General features: G+C 41.4%; 1 protein-coding gene across 1 annotated transcript in view; it reads right to left on the reverse strand.

The window, feature by feature from the left end:
- ARPP21 (cAMP regulated phosphoprotein 21) overlaps positions 1 to 21,264 on the reverse strand; it is a 149,605-nt gene that overhangs the window by 68,734 nt on the left and 59,607 nt on the right. The window contains 6 exon segments of the mRNA XM_032180750.1: positions 134 to 363; positions 2,878 to 2,937; positions 4,982 to 5,005; positions 6,463 to 6,476; positions 11,613 to 11,714; positions 13,607 to 13,715. Coding sequence (XP_032036641.1) covers positions 134 to 363; positions 2,878 to 2,937; positions 4,982 to 5,005; positions 6,463 to 6,476; positions 11,613 to 11,714; positions 13,607 to 13,715 — 539 coding nt within the window.

Genomic DNA, 21,264 nt, shown 5'->3' on the forward strand with positions numbered 1-21,264 from the left:
CTTCACCTAGGGTTTGTACACCTACTGTTGCTACTAGAATATATATAGATAGACACACATATCTGGTATGCTCAGTACAGTCACTTATCACCCATGACAAAGTGTACTGTGAACCCAATACAGTACTAGCTACCTGTTTTAGACAGTTTGCCGGTACTTTTGTTACTTGATGAGCTATCTCCTCTTGTCAGGACGGTTATGCCACCAAAACTTGCTGTCTTTGTTATGGCTGGCTTCAAATTTCGATTTGAACTGTCTGAGTCTGTGCTGCTCCATGGCCTCTGGTGGTCTGTCCACTTCAATTCATTCTCCGTACTGCTCTGCCGACTGCCAGATGCCTTCCCCGAGCTATCTCTGTTACCCCTGCAGACATCAGAAAATAGATTTATGCACACACACACACAAAAAAAAAAAAAAAAAAAGACAACAGGGCAGAGCCTATCTCTGGGTACTCTGCAGTGAGCCTACTGAAGAAAAAGAAATACTCTGTACTTATAGAAGCATGCATAGAAGGGGGAATTTGACCCCAATACTCATCCACCTTCAGCAACTTAACACTGTTGTAGCGGTATAAGCAGCACTTACTGCTGCTTCCCTCTTGCATATATCCCAAGAGCATTTCACTAGACAGGACTGATGAAGCAATATTACATAGGTCTGACATAGCACTTCTATTGCCTGTTGATTATCTCCTCCTGCAGAAATTCCCTCACCCCTTCTCTCTTTGCTGTCCATCAACTGTACAGTTTTCCTTTATAAATTCACCTGCCCTCTGGCCTTGTCTTCACATTCACCCTCTTCAATTCTTTTGCAGCTTGTCGCCACTCATCTGCCTCTTCATCTGCTCTGCAAAGTGATCCAATCCCCTTCCCTAAATGTGTCCTTTTAGCCCCTAGCATGACCCCAATGCTAATGCTCCATTTAGAGATCCCATCAGTTTTGGGATCACATTCCTCCTCTGTGTCCCAACTTTAAATTGCAAAAAGCCCTAGGTAAGGACTACCTGTCCTTGAACAGCTGTAAAGCAGCCAGTGCACCATGCATGGCAACACAGCAAAAGGAGCAGAGAGCAGAAACCAGAGGAGAATTTGACTTACTTGTGATGAATAGCTTATATTGGTGCTGCTAAAATGACAAAATCAGCATGCCTACTACAGCCATTATCCCAAGTGAGGCTAATAACACTGACTTTTGGAAGGCTTTTAGAAGACATTTCCCAATCCTCTGTCTTATTTCACACTCTAATACCTTGCAGGCTCAAGGCACTTTCTACAAATCAAAAGGATGAGACTGCTTCTATTCTCCACCTCCCCAGTCCCCTTCTCCTTGCAAACGTAGCTCTTGCTCTCTACTTGGAGAACCTGCCAAGCTGTGTCCTTGAGGACATGAAGGAGCAGGGTGTCAAAGACAAGATCAGGCTGACACATTCCTTGCCTGTGATCAGAGCCTCACACCAATGTGATTTGACAGTGTTTACCTGTTCACCTTTGCTATACCCAGACAATGGGAAAGCACAAAGAGAAACAGCACAGAAGCAACAACATTAAAAAAAATAAAAAAAAAATAATAAAAAAAAAGATTTTAAAAAGAAACTATCTTGCAGATTTAATTGGAAATAAAAAGAGGTATAGTATTTACAAATTCTTTTGCATTCTTGTGCTTAAAACTTAGTATATATATAAAAAAAAAATCTTATATTTGTATTCTAGTGAAAAAACAGGGAGATAAAATTAATGCTTCTATATCCCAGTTCTCTATTTCCTATTTGCTCCCCAAACCTGAATACATATTAGTTATTAAAAGCCTGTGCATGGACATTTTCGATGCCTCCTTACTCCTGCATGCCTAGTCCAAAACCCTCAGATCATCAAGACTAGCCTAAAGCACGGAGAATTTTTCTGCCTGTGGCCATGGGACGCAGCTCCAGCTCTTTTCCTCCTTCAGTGGTCTTCTCACCTCTGCGGCTGCTGTGCAGACATGCACAGTTGACAAACACAAGTACACATCAAATAAACCTGCCTTCTTGCACCTCATAGTGAGAAATTATGTGATACAAATGATTCACTCTTAGAGCGACAGACTACCACTGCTATATATGCAAACAACAATGCATAGATGAGCATAGTGATCACTCTACTTCTACCTAGCTATCCCCATGCTTGGTGAAGAACATGCTTCTGAAAGCATTTGTTACTTCTGCCTGCTCTGATTAAGATTTGTCCTGGTTTATTGGTTGATTATAGTGAACTCTGGTTGATTTAAACCTGTGGGTGCTTCTGGTGTGGGAAGAGAGTCTGCCTAAGCCCCTCAGAGGAACTCAGGTTGGGTCTTCCACTGCTCCAGCATTCTCCATGAAAATTTGGACTGATTCCTTGGGTCACGGGATGTCATTTGGGATATGGGATACATCTGAGTGTTCTCTAGGCAGAGGGAACAAGGGTTTGGATGGGAAAGGACACAAAACTTTTCAAAACACTTCTGCTCTAAATTTAAAACTTCAACGAGTTTTAAGTCAGTATATTTTTATTTGAGCTTTTAATAAAACAATGAAAAGAAAAAAAGGTCAGGCTAGGCACTAGTCTGTGAAACATGCCTGAACCAAAGCAGAATGAACTTCCACCAGTCACAGTCACCACCAAATTGTGTCAGTCCAAGCAGATGACTAAGCCAATGATCAGTAAAGCCAAAGGAAGTTTTGTTGTGACCTCCCCACTCAGAGAGCACAGGATCGGCAGAATAACAACTTTGATCTCTGTGCTCCCTTTCAGACAGAAAAATGACACACCCAGACCCGTCAAGGTATCCCTTGATGAGGACACAGGTAGAATCAGAAGTGAGTGTTACTGGGAAACATTAAATATAGTAAGCCATACAAACCTAAACAGCTGTCTTTTCTTATGGGTATCATTGCATATACTACTGTCTTCCAAGAGCCTACTGAAAAATGAAAAGAAAGATTATGGTAGCACATACAGTAATACGAATTTCTCATATCTGTAAAGTCACATTTAGTTTCGAGCATCTTCCCATTTGCCAGATTAAAAGTTAAAGAACCAAAGCTAAAATTGCCCCCCCACCCCACCCACACGCAGTCAACAGAACATAAGAAATGTCAACCAGGGAAGCTGAAGGCCATTTATTTCCCATTACCAAGCAAGGTAGTTCTCAGAAGCCAAAGAACTATATTTCTACCTCCAAAAGAAAATGAATAAAAATATCACCTAATAAGATAAAAATACAAGCCAGCAAAATACCACATATACTTGTATGTACTTGCAAAGTCCCTTGGAAGTCTCTGCAGCTCAGATAAATGCTCAAGTTCTCTGATGAAAAGAGGCAAAACACTTAAACCTATACGTACTTTCACCACAGTAAATCAACAAGATTGCTCATATGCAGAGAGCTAAGTATGAGTTTAAGTGTTTCACCTGGCCACAGGCTGTAAGGCATGCAGCAAGAAAAAGCAGTGTTCTGATGGATGCAGCAGAGGTCTCTCTCTGGATAATAGTGCTGATGGTAACACAAGTCCAAATTTCACCCTGGCCTTTTACTGATCTCCACCCGAGTGTGTATCCTCACACTGGAAAAGCTGGTAATCCAGCTCACAGGTTCAAATAGAAGTTGAACTCCACATGCAGACATCAGAACTGGTCACGTTCACCTGCACACAAGTGTGTGACTTGATGCACACGAAACTGAGGCCTGGCTATGAAGTTCGTCATTTATTCCTCAGTGGTTTCCCATCTTACACTTAGCAGCACAGTAGCTAAGCTTACTGACTTGGGAACATCTTTGTTTTTTTTTCAGGGTTCCTTTGTTACAATTTTGATTTATTTTAACAAAACATTATCTCCACAGTCATGATAAAGAAGCAGCAGCTGAGGTAATATCCTTGGCTTTCAGAAGACAAAGTGGTTAGGTAGCTGTGGCCCTTCTTTAAGGGACACCCCTCCTTCCACTTTAAGGACTATTCCATCAGAAAAGGCTGTTTTTCTACTGTTACTGTGCAGTCATTTACCATGGGAACAGCCCTTACCCACAAATGACAAAAATAAGGATGGACAAAAATAGAAATACTGTAAAAAATGATCTTCCCTTCCTCATGCCAGTGATGATCAGTTTTAACACCTGCATAGGACAGAGTTGGGCTAGCACTGCTCCAGCACTAGCCAGTGGAATCCCCAATATTTTGACTGAAAGCCTTTTTTGCCATAAAGGCACACAGTTTCTACAATCTTCAACACAGTTATGCTTATTTATGGCTGCTACAAAGCTAACACTTAGTATTCTGTACATCTTCATAATTAACACAGTTTCTTCTTCCCTGTGCTTTAAGTGGATTTATTATAACGAACATCCATAAGAACCATCACACAGTAATGACAAAAGTAACATTGGCTCAGATACTATCATTTCATTATTACGCTGCAGGAGTAAAGCAGGTGGAATCTGGGGGGCTCCTCAGCCATCACAAGCAACAAGGTAAAGTCAATGCTGCCACTCAGCCCCACAGGAAAGCAGGTTAAACACCAGAAAACAGAAATGTGGTGCATAAATACAATCATCCAGCTGCTGCTGCTAGAGTGGTGTTTAAAGATAAATTAAATTCTGAAGGCATTCCAGAGAGAGATTAGTCACCTGAAATAAACATTAGATGGGCTTTTCCTACACCACCACCACAACTACTTTTTAAACTGAAAGGCAAAGTGTTGGAAAAGCAGCACTAATACCTTACTTATCTGCTCAAATATAGCTTTGAAAGGCAAACTCTTCCTTACCCATACCCCCGTGCCCCACACCCCTCTTTAAGCAGAAAAACACTTCAGATAATATAGATTATGAATCTGTGCAATGCTCTTTGCATTAAGATAAGCAGCTAAGGATACACAAAATAATAGAGAGCAACAGCTAAGCATTATTTTGTTTTTTTAAAAAGCAAGCTTTATTTTTTTTTTTTTTTTTTTTTTTTTTTTTTTTTTACCTGTTTTCCACAAAAAGGTTTTTCCTGGGAGCAAAACTGACTGAAAAATAAAAAGGCATTGTATCAGGACGTTTACTAGATATGCTCTGCTGTTCCAATTCCTTCCTTGATTTTAGAATTTTCTCCCCTGTTCAGGCTTAAGGGGATTTCAATTCATGCATCATTTGCATTTGCAGAGACAACGAGGGGGAAAAAAAGGTCAAAAATAAGGTCAGGCCAGTAAAATAAATTTCATGCATTACAACACATTGCCAATAAGGGGTCTCAGTTTGGAAACAAACCTGAAACTTCTCAGTCCTGGGGTCAGAAGGAGGCAGTATGTGCAAAATACTGGTGATTCAAAGGGAAAACACATTTTTCCTAACATAAGGTTCCACTAGTCTGCCCTACCAGACATAAGGTTACAGAATAGCACAGAGCTGCAGGTAGGGAGGACAAACAGGGAGGAGAGCATGCAAAATCGACAAAGTTCTCAAAGAGAGAGAATATGCTGCAGTACCTAGAAATACTAAGTGTTTTCACTGGAGAGGAAACAGCCATACCCACATTGAGATATAAAACGATGATAATGATATTCACAATAATATTAACATCAATAACAAAATCTATTTTAAAAGGTTATCTGATGAGGACCTTAGATCCCAAGAAAGGTGAAGGGCTCAAAGAAATAAATGCTATTGGCAAGTGTGTAATTCTTTTGGGTTACTTATTTATTATTTTTTTTTCTGCAGAGAAATGAAGCTTGTGCTCAAATTCGCTTGAATAATTCTCCCTCTTTGATTTTTTCATTTCCCCCCCACTTCATGTTCTCTTAACCACGTGCCTCGTAGCTGTCACATGGATTATATATCCATGAGGTACAGAAGAAAGGACAGTCAGTACATGCAAAGAATTTAAACGGAAAGCAAAGGGTGGAGGGCAACACAGATGACACCCATCCCTTCCAAAACAGTGGAACTCAGCTCAAAGAATAACGGAATGGCATCATTAGACATCTCAAATTTTAATTCTATAGGAAATGCATGGATTTGGGATGTTCCTGTTTCGAGACTGGTCAGCTAATTACCTACTCAAAGAGCCCTGGCTAACACCAGAACCAACACCATACTTGCTCCCAAGGCCTCAGCAAACAGATTGGCAAAGTTTTCCCTTGGTATAAGCCAGCACCACAGCCAGTGCCATTGCATCAATACACCCAAGGAAAGAATTCAGCCCTGAGAAAGCAGCACAGTTTCTTGTTAGCACTGTAAGTTGTCCACCCATCACCCATGTGGGGAATGCTATCTGCAGGAGACAGCTCCATGGTGTAGGGGCTTCCCAGGTAAGCTCCTACCACTCACTCCAGCTGAAAGTGAGGAATTCCAGAGGAAACATCAACACACAGGTCTCTAGGCTATATTGGTGGCAAATGCGTGCCTCATTAGCACAAAGCCTCAGAACATCAGGGTCACAGTCTCCATTGCCAGGGACCAACTTCCAACTGGCTACAGCAGACCTATGGTTTCACCCCAAGATGAGAGAAGACCAAACTGTTCCACCTAGTATGTTTTTGCACAGCTATAACACAGCATCTTCTCCCATTTTGTGTACCTTATTCACCAACAATGTGACTATGCAGACTTCTGCACAAACTACATACAAGCCTACTGAAATTACCCTATGGGCTTGTATAACCTCAGCTGTGGGACTGTCTTCTCTTTGAGGTTCATGATGGGCACTTGTGCAGTAACTTCAGAGCAGTCACACACCCAAAGTAGCCTTACAGCTGCTCTTCCAGATCAAGTGAGTAAAAACCTAAAACCTCAGCTTCAACCAGAGTACAGGTCAGCATCCCCACCAAGTTACAGAAGCAAAGGGGCATGTACCTGCCTGCAAAAGTAGTATTTTTTTATTATTATTATCATTTTATCTTTTAGGTTTTCTAATACATGGGCATAAAGCAGAATTCATATGAGATTTTTATAATTTATTAAGCAAGCAGAGAGGTTTTCTCCCTTTACAGTGTCTTGATGGGAACCATTACAAATTGCATTATAGACCTATGGACAGATTCTGTAATTACTTCATTTGTCTTTCTGGCTGAAGATGCTGGCACAGGTCACCAATCCTTGGAAACTATTTTGCAGTATGGGCATGAGGCTAAGAAGACAGGCAGGGTGTTTTTTTGTTGTTGTTGTTTGCTTGTTGTTGTTGTTGTTGTTTGTTTGTTTGTTTGTTTATTATTATTATGTTATTCTTAGTGTTAAAAAATCACATGGTTAAGCAGCTCTGGATAGCAATTTAGCTACTACAAGATCACGACTGGCTTTCCTGATATACAGCAACAGTAACCTTCCTAGTGCTTTAAACTGAACATTAAGTACACAGCACAGCTATTGTCAAAAATATTTTTAACACTTGGTTCTCATACACTGATCAAAGATACTGACAACAAATCTACAAAAGGAAAAAAAGATATGCAAGATTATCTACAAATTCACCTCCTCGAGGGCCTCTACATGCCAGATTTCTATTGGGGTTCTTTGTACGACTAATTGTCATTTATGAAACTAGTCTTTTACTCTTCAATTTCCCAGAACCTTTTCAAGTCTCAACATGCATCAGCCTTGCCAGTGCACTAGGTATACTGGGGGTTGCTGTTCTTGTTTTTAATTGCATTAGCCAAGATAACTATTAACATGCAGCAATATCCTGCATTGGATACCATCAGATAACCATCTGCATGTCAGTTAACAAGACGTCGTGATAGATCTCAGGCTTCCACCTAATGTTTATTGCCTGATCTGCAACAACAAAGGCAGGCTCTGTACAGCAGTCTTTAATACCTATTGGCTTATGGTAGCCACACACAAGGTATGTCTTGTTTGGGCTTTATTTTAAAAGCTCTTCTTCCTATTATAATGATAGGACAGGGTGTAGCCAGCTTTTCATACTTTATTCTGTGACTCTTGAATCAGAGAGCAAAAATATCCTCAATGTTTTCTTAAGCAAAAGAATCATGACTTGATTTATCTAAAGGATCTGTCTCTTCATAATACGCTACTTAGTCAAAAACAGCCATTACAACAAACAAACAAAAATAAAAAGTGTGATGTATTTCATTTAATAAGTTCCATGTGTACCATGGGCAATTCTAGCATTTGTGTAATTAATAAAGCATCTACATTTTTCAGTGAATAAACAATAATTACTAGAGAATGCATTTATGAACAATGGATGTGATTTATGTGATTCTGGCTCATGAGGTTATACATCGCATTAACCTCAAAGAATGAAATTTCCCTTAAGTAATTTGATTGCTAGTCTTTAGAATCAATTTTCTGCATGCTTAAAAGCCAAAAGCACTATACCATTTACACACACATTTGAGATTCTCATTTCAATCTAATATTTGGATTGATGCATACAGAAAGAACAACATATACTTTTTTTATTCTTTTAGATTGTTCAAGGGTGGGAGAGGCAATTAGTTTTTCAATGTACTAAAAACAACTGAAGCAGTTCAGATGAGAAACTTCTTTTCAAGTCCCAGATGCTCCAGGTTTCTCTGTTCCAGTGTACTTTTTTTGTAAAATTCAACAAGGTGTTGTAAAGCTAGGTTTCCAATAAAGTAAGTTTTTACGAAAGGATGATTGTAGGCTTTACAATAGAATGACAGAGCTCACACAGTGCTGCTTTATTGTTAGCAGCCTGAAAAGTTTAGGAGGTACATGCTTTGCAGTTCTATATTTCAGTGAGCTTAAGTGATCAAATGCATTAAATATTTGTTCATCGACCCTTATATTTTGATCTTCATTAATCCTTTATTCACCAATCCTTTCATTAAAATAATTCATTAACATGCTTTTCTCTCAGTCCCTGCCACCTGCTATGACTCTACACGACAGGAGTCATTAAAACCTCCAGCTCCCCTTATCAAAATTAATGATAGCCAACACAGCAGATGGAAAACTTGACAGAGAGTGTAATTTAAACTGACTAATATCAGACTAATCATCATAAGGGCTGTCATAATGATGGCATTATTCATGAACATATTTATTTCGTTAAAACTTCCACTTGGAGATGAAGATATCTGGTGCACTAGAGTGCTGCAAAAATAAAATAATCAAAAGAAGGGCAAGCAAGCTTTCTGTTAACCAACATGTGAGGGCCACGTTAAGACATTTTTCACAGCACTAGTAACATGCACAGAATTTTTTTCCCCTGTAACTGGGCTGCCTTTTCCTCCTAAATTTTGTTCTAAATTCTGATTCTTGGGCTGATAGGTTGCCCAGAGTTTGGGATACTTGAGGCATATTTAGAGTAATGCTAGATGAAAGAAGTTATGGCAGTATTCTTGACCTTCATTGCTGCCCTTTGGAGACTTCTCATGCAAACCTTCTTCATGCATACTCTAATTAGAAGTGAAATATCTGTAATCCACTTTCTAAGGTTCGTAAGCAAGGCACTAATAAAAGCTTGACTACAGGAGTGTGAATAGCATAGAGATAATAAGAATACTGTATGATTAATCGTCCCCTGTCTCTCTTTCTGTGTCTGTAATTTGCAAGATGACAAGACTTACATGCTTAGGTACCTACCTCAGAGAAACGTGGGGAAATAACAAACAATCACAAAATCCTCTAAAACTATGAAGTCCTACATGCAGCAAGTGGCTACCTATGATATGAAGCCCCTCTTAAAATTGACCAAAAAATTGCATTGTTCACTACTACAACACTTTGACATCACCCTAGAAACACCTCATCTGCGAGGAGTGCTCCACACAAAAAAAACTCAGCTAAGAAACAAATTCCTATTCATATTATTAGTACTGAATTAGTGCTGAAATTCACTGCAACATGATGTATTCCTGGCTCACTAGCACCTGCAACAGCAGAGAGAGAGAGAGAGAGAATGAATGGATATGAGAGAGAGAGGGAGAGATATCTACATTGCTGATCTTTAAAAAAGCTCACTCCCAATCCATTTAAGATGCCTACCACAAACCACACTGTCACTTGCTACTTGGAGATGCTAACCCAAAAGATCACACCAACCTCCAGCTGTGGGCAACTACAAGCTCACCACTTGCCTGCCCTCAAAGTTCACAAGTCTAAAGATAAAAACAGCAGCACATTGGGGAATGAGTTTCAGCACACTTCTCCAGCCATTTCAGTTTCCCAGCCTGGCATTTCTAGCTGCTGCTCATGATATAAATGACTTTTTTTGGCCACAACTTTCCATGTGGTATTTTTAATGATGTTTTGCCTCATTTGCAGTCTGTTTCAACCCTCCCCCCTTCCTTTTTTTTTTTTTTTTTTTTTTTTTTTTTTTTAATATTTTTGGTTTTGCAAAAGCTCCTTTGTTATAAGCCATAAACTGCAACTTTCATATAGGAGACAGGTTGCAAAAAGAGGATCAAGGATGACTCAGCAACTCTATTGTATATATTGTGACAATAGTTACATCAGACCCACATGCTGAAAGCACAATGCAAACTGAAGGACTTCTGCTTTTACTGGGACTTTCACAGTTAAGAAAGAAAAAGCCAGCCTACAAACATTCAGCAAACTACTTATAAACAAGCAAAATTACTTATCACAAATGAGACAACACACCTTAAAACTATAGAATGTATTCTGCTACAGCACAAATAATTCAGATGTGTGAAACTCCAAAACCAGAGCAATATATAAGGACACCTTAAAGAGGTATTAGTCCTGCAACTTATGAACAGATTTAATTTAAAAGGACACTGCCAAATATGATTCAGTAAGTTTTAATTGGTTTTGTTCCCACCTTCCTCTAAGTGAAAGAGCTTCCACTGAGATGTGAGATAAAACAATAAAATGTTAACTTCCTCCACTTCTTTCTTCTCTCCCCTTTTAGGATCCTTTCATTACAGTAGTACAGCAAATTACGTTTTTCTTTTTTTCAGAAACATGAGGTAGAGCTCACAGATGTTTCTAATTTAAATGTTTTCGTGTAGCTTTGTTGTGAAAGTTCTCATTTTTTTCGTAACACAGGAATTACAATGCCATTTCCTTTTTATTTCTTTCACAGTAAAATCATCAACAACTCTTTCTGGTGGCAGAAATAATTGGTCATTTTTTTAAAAAAAGTGCAACTTAACATTTAACCTCTGTTTTTTCTTTGTTCTTAATGTCCTCAGTCCTACAGCAGTGGTCTAAAGCACATAACCATCAGGAGGCTCTGCAGAATACTGCTTGAAAAAAATTGATCTAGCTAGAGGCATATGTGATCCTACTACTTGAAATCATTGAAAGTGTCCATTTAAATCACTGCTCTTTGGTTGGCAAAAGAGAAGGAAAAAGAAAACCTTGACCACACAAACACAAACATTCAAAGAAACAGGAATAAGCACTCCTTGGACAACATGCTGGGTCTCATCTCTTCTCTCTATCCATCTCTCTGCAACTCTTATCATCATCATCTCCTCCTCCTCCAGAAAGCAAGCTCAGCACTTCTCAAGCTCCTCTAAGAGCCTCTTCTCCAGGTGCCTGTCCCTGTCATCTCCAGCTCCACAGTGCAAATCCAGTTGCAGCATTCACATCGGAGGGGGAGAATACTGTCTGACTACCAGGAAAGGTATGGCACTAAAGGGACAATGAAAACAACTACTCACATCTTGTGCAAATATTCTCTCCCTCACTCTCTGATACTCCTCTTCTCTCTCTTCAATTGATTTACTTCGTCTGTCATCTCTAAATGGAAGAATTCTGTTTTGCTGAGCAGAAAAAAAACCAGGAGGGTTATATAAGTTGAGCTGTTAAAAACTGCCATTAAGAAACTGTCAGCTGAGAATAATCAATTTTCACTCAAACAAATGAAGCATGAAAACGATAGCTTTCATTCCTACAGTGGTGCACAAAGCACCGTGTCTTGGGCCGGGCACCCAAAGCTTTCCAGGTAGATGCTGCCCGCAGAGTCAAGGGGCTGAAAGGAGGCTTTCTGCTCAACGCCTGTGAACCTGCAGTCCTAAATTCAGATGTTCTCACCCCAAGCCTAAGTGCCATTGCTTTTGACTGCTACCATTTCTCATCTCTCCTAGGGGCATGAGGAGCAGGGGGGAAGGCAGTACTGTGCTACCTATGGCTTTCTCAAGGAAGAAAAGAGGGAAAACAGGCAATAAGAACTAAGCTACAAGCCCTAAAAGAAACCCACCAAAAGCTGTCTTGACAAGGAGAAGTCCCAAATGTTTGGCATAAGACTTTTAGCCATTTCCACACCACAAGGAACATTTAACTTCAGTTTCACTGGGAAAATTGTGGTCCCTTTAGCCCCTAAATAAACCACAGTGCAGGAAATGGCTGTGTCCTGAGGGAGGGAGGGAGGGAGGGAACAGAGGAGGATCCCCAGCAAGAAAGGCTTCATTTGCAATTAGGTTTCAAGCATTGCTCTTTCTCCACCCAACCAGCACCTTGTGAAATTGGTCATGCTGCTTTCCTTAGGTTGATCCCCACATTCACCACACCCTGAAAATGTCTGGGTTTTGTTTTCGAAGCCAACTGAGATGCAGCATAACTGGCAAGGCTGCTATATACAATGTAAAGACAAGGGGAAAAAACAAAACAAAACAGAACAAAAAGTAAAACAAAACAAAACAGACAAACCAAAAAAGGAAAATCAGTCGTTTACTGAAAACACGAAGGAGAGTGCCAATTCAGAGACTCATTGGCAAGTACCTCCAACAAATACAGCCTAAGCAAAGAAAACACACACAGTCTACTTACCTGTGAGAATTTTCTCAGAACAGCAATTCACGTCAGAACCCGTTTTGATTTTTATTTTTCTGGTTTGTTAATATATTCCACATACACAGGTTGCATGAGATCAAAACAGCACAACACTCGCTTGTGAAGGCAGCACAAATGCACGGGTATCCCTGGCACTCCCCTAGGCATCTGACTCACCTATGGCAATGTAGTGTTATAGGACAAGCAACAAAGGGAGACACTTCTGCCACAGTACATGCACAACAAGCAAGTAAGTCATACAGACAAGTAAAACATGGTGAGGGCAAAGGAGAAGGGAGGGAACTAAAAGATGAAACAGATTCTTCTTTGGTGAAAGCTTATTTTAGGATGGTTTAAAAAGCAACCTGGCCTCACCATCACATGTTTGTTTGGGGCTTTTTTTTTTCTCCTTTTTGGGCTACACCAGTTTATCATCGGTCCATACTGAAATCCAACTCTGAATGGGTACAACTGAAGGAGAAAGCTGTAGGGAGTGGAACAACTGCCATAGTTACGCAAGACATTTAGAAATGCAACTGACACAGCCTTTCCACACAGCCCGGAGCTTCGGCATTCTCCCCCCTGTAGGCATGCAGCAAGTCCTGCGCCAAGCAAACCACCCATGCAGACCCACATACTGCCACGGCTGAAGCAGCCACACCAGGGCTCGATGCTACCCACAGTACGTACACCAGAGGAGGCTGGGGGGACGGGATGGGAGGGCAAAAGGAGGAGGAGGAGGCAGAGGAAGAGAAGAAGAAGGAAGAGGAGGAGGAAGAGAGCAACAACAAAAGAACAACAATAACATCAGTCAGCCCACCTTCAAAAAAAACAAACAAACAAACAAACAAAAATTTCAGCAACTCTCGAACCGAGAACCAACCTGATTGTCTTCTTTATCAATACTAGAGTTAGCTCGCTTCAAGATAAATCGCTTCTGGGATTCTTCACCTTTTTCATCTTTTAAATGTTCAGAAAACCTTTGCTCTGGTCTGCCAGCAAAGTAAAACATAGCAATAAAAAAATCTTTCTTTTGGTTTTGGTTTGATCTTTATTTTCTCAGTGCTCTTTGTTTTCACAGAGGCATTCAGTGCAAAACCAGTTAACATTCATGCTCATGGTGAGATGCTGCCTATAAGCTGTCTGGGGCTGTTGCCTCACTGTTTAGTGTTATTGCTATGAATAGCTTTTGTTGCTGTTGTTACTTAGTAAGGAGCAGGAATTTCAAAGTCTCGGTCGCTGAAATATTTAGACTCCCCTCTCTGCAACTGAAGGACAGGAAAACAAATTAGTAAACTGCATGTTAATTCACTCCTTCAGTAGCTACGATCTCTGGCAATGAGAGCTTCATGAAGAGTGCCCACCTTTACAAGTAAGGAAAAACTTGATGTAAATCTTAAGAGTAAAGCCTGCTTTCTCACTCCTAGCAAACAAAAACATTAACTGGAGGGACTGATGGTATTTTGCTTAAAGAAATAATTATCTCATCATTGTTAAGTGGGGAAAATTCTCCAGAAGAGTCAGGGATCAATTAGTTCACTGATTTAAACCCATCCAGACATTTATTTTTTAAGAGCCACCAAACAATACACGTTTAAAGCTTTGAGTTTTCAGGTTCAAAAGCCAGGAGGAGCTGTTTCACGTTCTCCCATGTTCACACCTTACATAAAAAGCAAATATTAAGAAGCATCAAATGTCACCGAGCTGATCACTGCCACCCCTTGTAGCTGCTAACAGTGCTCAAGGCTGTGCCATTCCTGGACCCAAACCCTCGACCTGTGAAGTCCAACTGATTTCAATAGGACAACCAGCAGCCTCAAGAAATGAAGAGCTGGAATTCATACACTATCACCCACAGATAAATCACTAACTGTTTTTAAAAAGCAGCAGTACAGTGTGTTGTGTCAGAAGGCTTCTATCAGGGAACACAAACCTTGCACTCTGCTGAAGGAGCACTTCTGCTTCTAGCAGCAGCACTCAAAGGAGATGCTTGTGCCTGAGAGACCTTCATAAAGCAGACACAACTGTTACTGACATTAACAATCCTGAAGAAATCAAATGTAAAATTTACAGAATTCAGTGACTTCATAAATAACTTCTAAAACTCCTCTGCAACTTTAAAATAAAAATCTCTGCTTTGTTTTATTCCAGAATGAAAAATTAAATCTGATGTGTAAGTCAGCCATCATTTTGTTGTTCTATCAGTCAGATTTGCACTTAACTAATTAGCAATGTATTTCTAATCCAAAAACAGCATGTATTCATGCCATAATTACAGTCCATTACAATTCACTCTCAGATGCACAGGAAGCATTTATAATGTACTGTTAAAAATTTAATATTAAGAGACAGCAGCTCTCCTGCCTTGTTTCCTGTAAGAATTTGAAGGACTCCAACATCTTTTCACAATTAGCATTTTGGTGACAAAGTGACAAAACATAATGGCCTCATTTCCACATATTTTGAGAATTCAACCCATCCAGTGCTAACACCTTCATCTATCAGCTGAAGGTGTTAGCACTTTAAGATATCAGTCCAAGCATGAAAGTTAGCAGGCTCTCTGAATGCCTTACTGGCCTTAGAATCACAGAACCATCTAGGTTGGAAAGGACCTTCAAGATTACCAGGTCCAACCATCAACCTGACCTACTGAGACACTTTTTTGGCAAACCCAGAGAGGCTTGGCACTCCTTAGTCGTTAGACTGCATAGTCATTATATCATTACAGGCAGTGGTGATTGCTCATACCAGAAATACTACAAATCCCAATTATTGGACTGCTTGGTAGCTTTCCTGCCTTTATTCCCATGAATAAGCACTGTACCTGCACAACCAGAAAAGATGTGTTACCTCAGATATTCTGCTCTGAGATCACCAGCAGAAGACTGCTATTTTTCTGGTTTTGTTGCTTAGAACATAAACAAAAATTCTGCAACTGTACTATCAGTGTAAAACATATAGTTGCAAACTATCTGCTACACATCTAACCCATTATAAATTGAGCATAATAAATACTTGGGATTTTAAAATGCAGAAAAAAAGTTTCAAACTTACCAAAATTAGAAAAAAAGCATGAGAAAACAAATTGAGTGTCCCCTCTGACTACTAGCATCTAAATAACAAGTTTTCATATCTCATATATTACTTTCATGTTTTAATCCAATTTTCATTTCATTAACTGTTTATAAAATCTTTCCACCTGTCAGAAGATGATTAGAAGCATGAGATCAAGCCGTGATCAAGTCTAATCTAATGATCTGGTAATGTTTCTGTTAGTAAAATTGATCTATGAGCCCAGTATGTGATTGATCCCCAGTTGCGAAAAGACATTTGTTTGGGCAGAGAGAACCTGTGTACGTGCAGAGCATTAGGGAACACAGCAGGGCTACGTGAGCCCCATAAGATGATCCACCCCTCTCAGTCATCACTGCAAGTCCATGGTTACCAATTAGGCAGCAAACAGCATAACTAGCTCGAAGAACAGGGATGCAAAAGCTGAGGGAAGGCTGTCAAGTGAGAACTGGGACACCACAGCAACAAGCATCTTAGGGCAAACCAACCTGCAGACCTCACCAACTAAGTGCTCAATTTCAGAAAATTCAACAATCAGTTGAGACAAGTATGTGATATACAGAGTAATAATTCATGTCAAGAAGATGGTTGATATTAATAAAGAAGGGGGAGATGTGGGAGTGTGGCCATGGGGGTTGACAAGCCCAGTGGTTGGTGATAACATCAGACTCTTAACGATGAGGCCATCAAGAATGTAAAGAGTTTAGAGGGAACAAAAAAGGGTGATTCGGGAGATGCCATGCCATTGGGTTGCTTGTTCTCCAGCCCTTAAGGCATGGAAGTTGCTGTGTGTTTGCTGGTTACCAGACAAAGTTGTTTGACCAGTGAAAAGTTGTTTGAAAAGGACTGCTATGGGGCAAAGGGTATAAGAGGGGAGCCTGTCCTCAAGATGAAAAGGCAACATGATATAATGAAGTTATGTCATCAATAAAGAAGTAGAAAGAAGGAATGAATAGGGACAGGCTAGCAGAACAGGGACCAGAACAAGAACAGGGACACCGATTGCCTCATGAAGATAGGTTCGGCCAAACTCAGCAAACTACTCAAAGAAGCTTGTACAGAAAGTCGCTGGAAGCAGGCACAATGGAGCTGGAAAGAAGCTCAAGCTGAGAGAAGCGGACCCACGCACACAACTGCCTCTCACTGGTAAGCAGTTGCGCATTTTGGCAAATCATATGTCCTTAGAAACAAAGACTATCCTGGCAACCTTACAGCTTATTCCCTTTATTAACAATCGGACAGTTTATAACCCTGAAATATGGGACCAAATTGAGGTCAAGGTGTGGGACTCTGCTACTAAAAGTGACAAGGTTGCAGTGGGATTGCTCGGCAACTGACGAGCAGTCTCTGAGGCCTTAAAGAGCCATGGGGGGCCACAGTCAGAAACGTGGGGTTTGCCAGACAGTGAGGGAGCTGTGGGTTCGTCCACCAATCTTTCTGCTACACCAGCGGCCCCACCGCCGCTACTGCCATCACAGGCCTTTGCTGTTCCACCCCCTGGTGACCTGGACGTGCCTTTTGACCCAGGCCCTATTAGCCTTGAAAAGGAGATGGATACGTTTCCCTTCGATCCGGGAAAAATAGGGTACATAAGGCCCAAAGGCCGAGTTGCTTAACAATCTAAAGCGAGACATATTGTTCCCACAACTAGCCCTGGAATTCTCCGGTGTTTGTAATCAAGAGAAGGAATGGAAAATGGAGACTGTTATATGATTTGAGAAAAATTAATGAAGTTATGGAAGATGTGGGAGCACTTCAACCAGGACTAGCAACTCCAACTGGGCTCCCCCAGTCATGGGCATTAGTAGTAATAGACTTAAAGGATTGTTTGTTAAACACTTGCCTTTTAAAACTTTGCCATGTTTATGTTTCAATTGATACCTTTTCTGATTGTACATACGTATAGGCATACTCGGGTTTAGTATGTAAAAGCAATGTTCTGTATATTTAGAAAGTTCGATGTTAGTGTGTGCGCGTTGGTAGAGCGTAGACTCCCTGCGCAGCCAGCACTGTTTACTTGCCTTTTATAAATATTACTAAATTCAGATTGAGGTGTATCTTCATTTATAACAATATCAATGGGATTTTTGTGGTATGAAAGTGTACTGAGAAAATCTGAATGTATGACCAATTATACCTTACAGGCTCAGAAACCAACACACAGGGGAGGAGAAAAATGAACGGGGAATGAAGTTTTTATTTGATACAACCTTTTGATCACCCAAATTTATTATTGCTTAACATTATTGGTGGAATAAACCATCTGTGCCCTAAAGCACAACTTCACAAAAACACAAATCACGTTAAGAGTTCATTTAGCATTTCCTAGAAGTTGTCAGCTAACCCTCAATATCAGTTAGATGCTTGTTTTCCTGGGAACAAGTTTCAGAGCAGAACACTGTGTATTTCTTCCTTCCCAGTAAAGTTTTCACTCAAAGAAATTGGTTCTCAGAAAAAATCACTTCTCTTTGCCTTGCATCCTCAGACAGATGCAAAATCCCTTTATCACTCCCCTCAGATCTTCCAAAAGTAAAATTAAAAAAAAAAGGTAGGTCTTTTCAGCAGGCAAGACCACCTCTCTTCTATCCTGCCTAGCAAATTATTCAGGTTGGTATCAGCAGGATACCTACAGAGACACAACTTCGGTAGGCTCTGCAGCACCCAAACCCTTTGCCATGCAAAGATTCCCTAAATTTCCCAAGCATCTGCAATCCTCTGCAAAGTCTCCTCATGTTGCTCAAAATCTCAGGAAACCTTTTATGTTCCATTTCCTTTCACAATGAAAAAAGAGAATTGATTACAAAATAACTTTTTGGTGAATGATCAGCTTACCCAATTCCCAGACACAGTATGGAAAAGGTCTTGCTACACCTTGGATCAAGTGCATTTGCATTTCTCTTCTGGTTCAGAAGCACTTCTATATATTTTACTGAACTGCCAGGTCCAACCTTGGGGAAAACATTCAGGTAAAATCTCAGAGCAATATTGCTCCCCATTTCTAGTTGCTGTGCTCCTTTTCTCATGCAATCATTTCAAATCTTTCAGGCTCATTTTTGTGTTGGGAGAGCATTACAATGGTCATTTCAAGGTAAGGGTCAAGTTTCATATTTTTGTGCCCAGAATAATTTCACTGTGTGGATGACCAAGCACTGGCATAGTTTACCCAGAGAGGTTGTGGAGCCTCCCTCTGTGAAGATCTTAAAAAGCCATCTGGACAAACAACCAGCTCCAGACAACCCTACTTGAGCAGGAGAGTTGCACCAAATGACCTCCGGAGGTCTCTTCCAACCTCAGCTATGCTGTAAAACACAAGTCTTATATTCAGTACCAAATCCTTAGCAAAAACAACCTCCATCACTACCTTTTTGTTTGCTTTTTGTCTAGCAAGTTTGCTATTGTAATTTCCTATTGGCATTTTATAGTTACTTAAAACACATCTGCAGTCCCTACTTAAACAAGGTCCCAACAATTTTTCTGGATTCATTCCTTACAATGAAGCCTGTACTTTGGAAAGGTTAGAGCTGGAATAAGTAACAACATTTCTGTGTATCAAATTAAAAACAAACAAAAAAAAGAGGTCAAGATTTGATAGCAACATCCGTTATATGACTTTTCTATTATCATCATGGTGATTTTAATGTGACGTAGTCTCATTCTTCCATTCACTTCAGCGTTCACAGAATCACAGAATCACAGAATTTTCTAGGTTGGAAGAGACCTCAAGGTCATCGAGTCCAACCTCCAACCTAACGCTAACAGCCCTCCACTAAACCATATCCCTAAGCTCTACATCTAAACGTCTTTTGAAGACTTCCAAGGATGGTGACTCCACCACTTCCCTGGGCAGCCTGTTCCAATGCCTCACAACCCTTTCAGTGAAGAAGTTCTTCCTAACATCTAACCTAAAACTCCCCTGGCTCAACTTAAACCCATTCCCCCTCGTCCTGTCACCAGGCACGTGGGAGAACAGGCCAACCCCCACCTCGCTACAGCCTCCCTTGAGGTACCTAAAAAGAGCGATAAGGTCGCCCCTGAGCCTCCTCTTCTCCAGGCTGAACAAGCCCAGCTCCCTCAGCCGCTCCTCGTAGGACTTGTTCTCCAGGCCCCTCACCAGCTTCGTCGCCCTTCTCTGCACCCGCTCAAGCACCTCGATGTCCTTCTTGTAGCGAGGGGCCCAAAACTGAACACAGTACTCGAGGTGCGGCCTCACCAGAGCTGAGTACAGGGGGACGATCACCTCCCTAGCCCTGCTGGTCACGCTGTTCCTAATACAAGCCAGGATGCCGTTGGCCTTCTTGGCCACCTGAGCACACTGCTGGCTCATATTCAGCCGACTGTCCACCATCACTCCCAGGTCCTTCTCTGCCTGGCAGCTTTCCAACCATTCCTCTCCCAGCCTGTAGCTCTGCTTGGGGTTATTGCGCCCCAGGTGCAGGACACGGCACTTGGCCTTGTTAAACTTCATGCAGTTGACCTCAGCCCATCGGTGCAGCCTATCCAGATCCTCCTGCAGAGCTTTCCTACCCTCAAGCAGATCGACACACGCACCTAACTTGGTGTCATCTGCGAACTTACTGAGGGTGCACTCGATGCCCTCGTCCAGATCATCGATGAAGATATTAAAGAGGACCGGCCCCAGCACCGAGCCCTGGGGGACGCCACTAGTGACTGGCCTCCAACTGGACTTGGCTCCATTCACCACGACTCTTTGGGCCCGGCTATCCAGCCAGTTTCTGACCCAACGAAGCGTGCGCCAGTCCAAGCCAAGAGCAGCCAGTTTCTTGAGGAGAATGCTGTGGGAGACGGTGTCAAAAGCCTTGCTGAAGTCAAGGTAGACCACATCCACAGCCTTTCCCTCATCCACCCAGCGCGTCACTCTGTCATAGAAGGAGATCAGGTTCGTCAGGCATGACCTGCCTTTCGTAAAGCCATGCTGACTGGGCCTGATCGCCTGCTTCCCCTTCAAGTGCTGCATGATGACTCTCAGGAGGATCTGCTCCATGAGCTTTCCTGGCACTGAGGTCAAACTGACAGGCCTGTAGTTTCCTGGGTCAGCCCTCCGGCCCTTCTTGTAGATGGGTGTCACGTTTGCTAGCCGCCAGTCGATTGGGACCTCCCCCGATAGCCAGGACTGTTGATAAATGATGGACAGCGGCTTGGCCAGCTCCTCTGCCAGTTCTCTCAGTACCCTTGGGTGGATCCCATCTGGCCCCATCGACTTGTGCACATCTAAGTGCCGTAGTAGGTCACCAACCAGTTCTTCATGGATAATGAGGGCCACATCCTGCTCCCCATCCCCTTCCACCAGCTCAGGGTACTGAGTATCCAGAGAACAACCGGTATTGCCGCTAAAGACTGAGGCAAAGAAGGCATTGATCACCTCCGCCTTTTCCTCATCTCTTGTAACTAAGTTTCCCCCCGCATCCAGTAAAGGCTGGAGATTCTCCTTAGTCCTCCTTTTTGTGTTGA

This window comes from Aythya fuligula, chromosome 2 (genome assembly GCF_009819795.1).
Source record: "Aythya fuligula isolate bAytFul2 chromosome 2, bAytFul2.pri, whole genome shotgun sequence".
NCBI classification, from domain to species: domain Eukaryota; kingdom Metazoa; phylum Chordata; class Aves; order Anseriformes; family Anatidae; genus Aythya; species Aythya fuligula.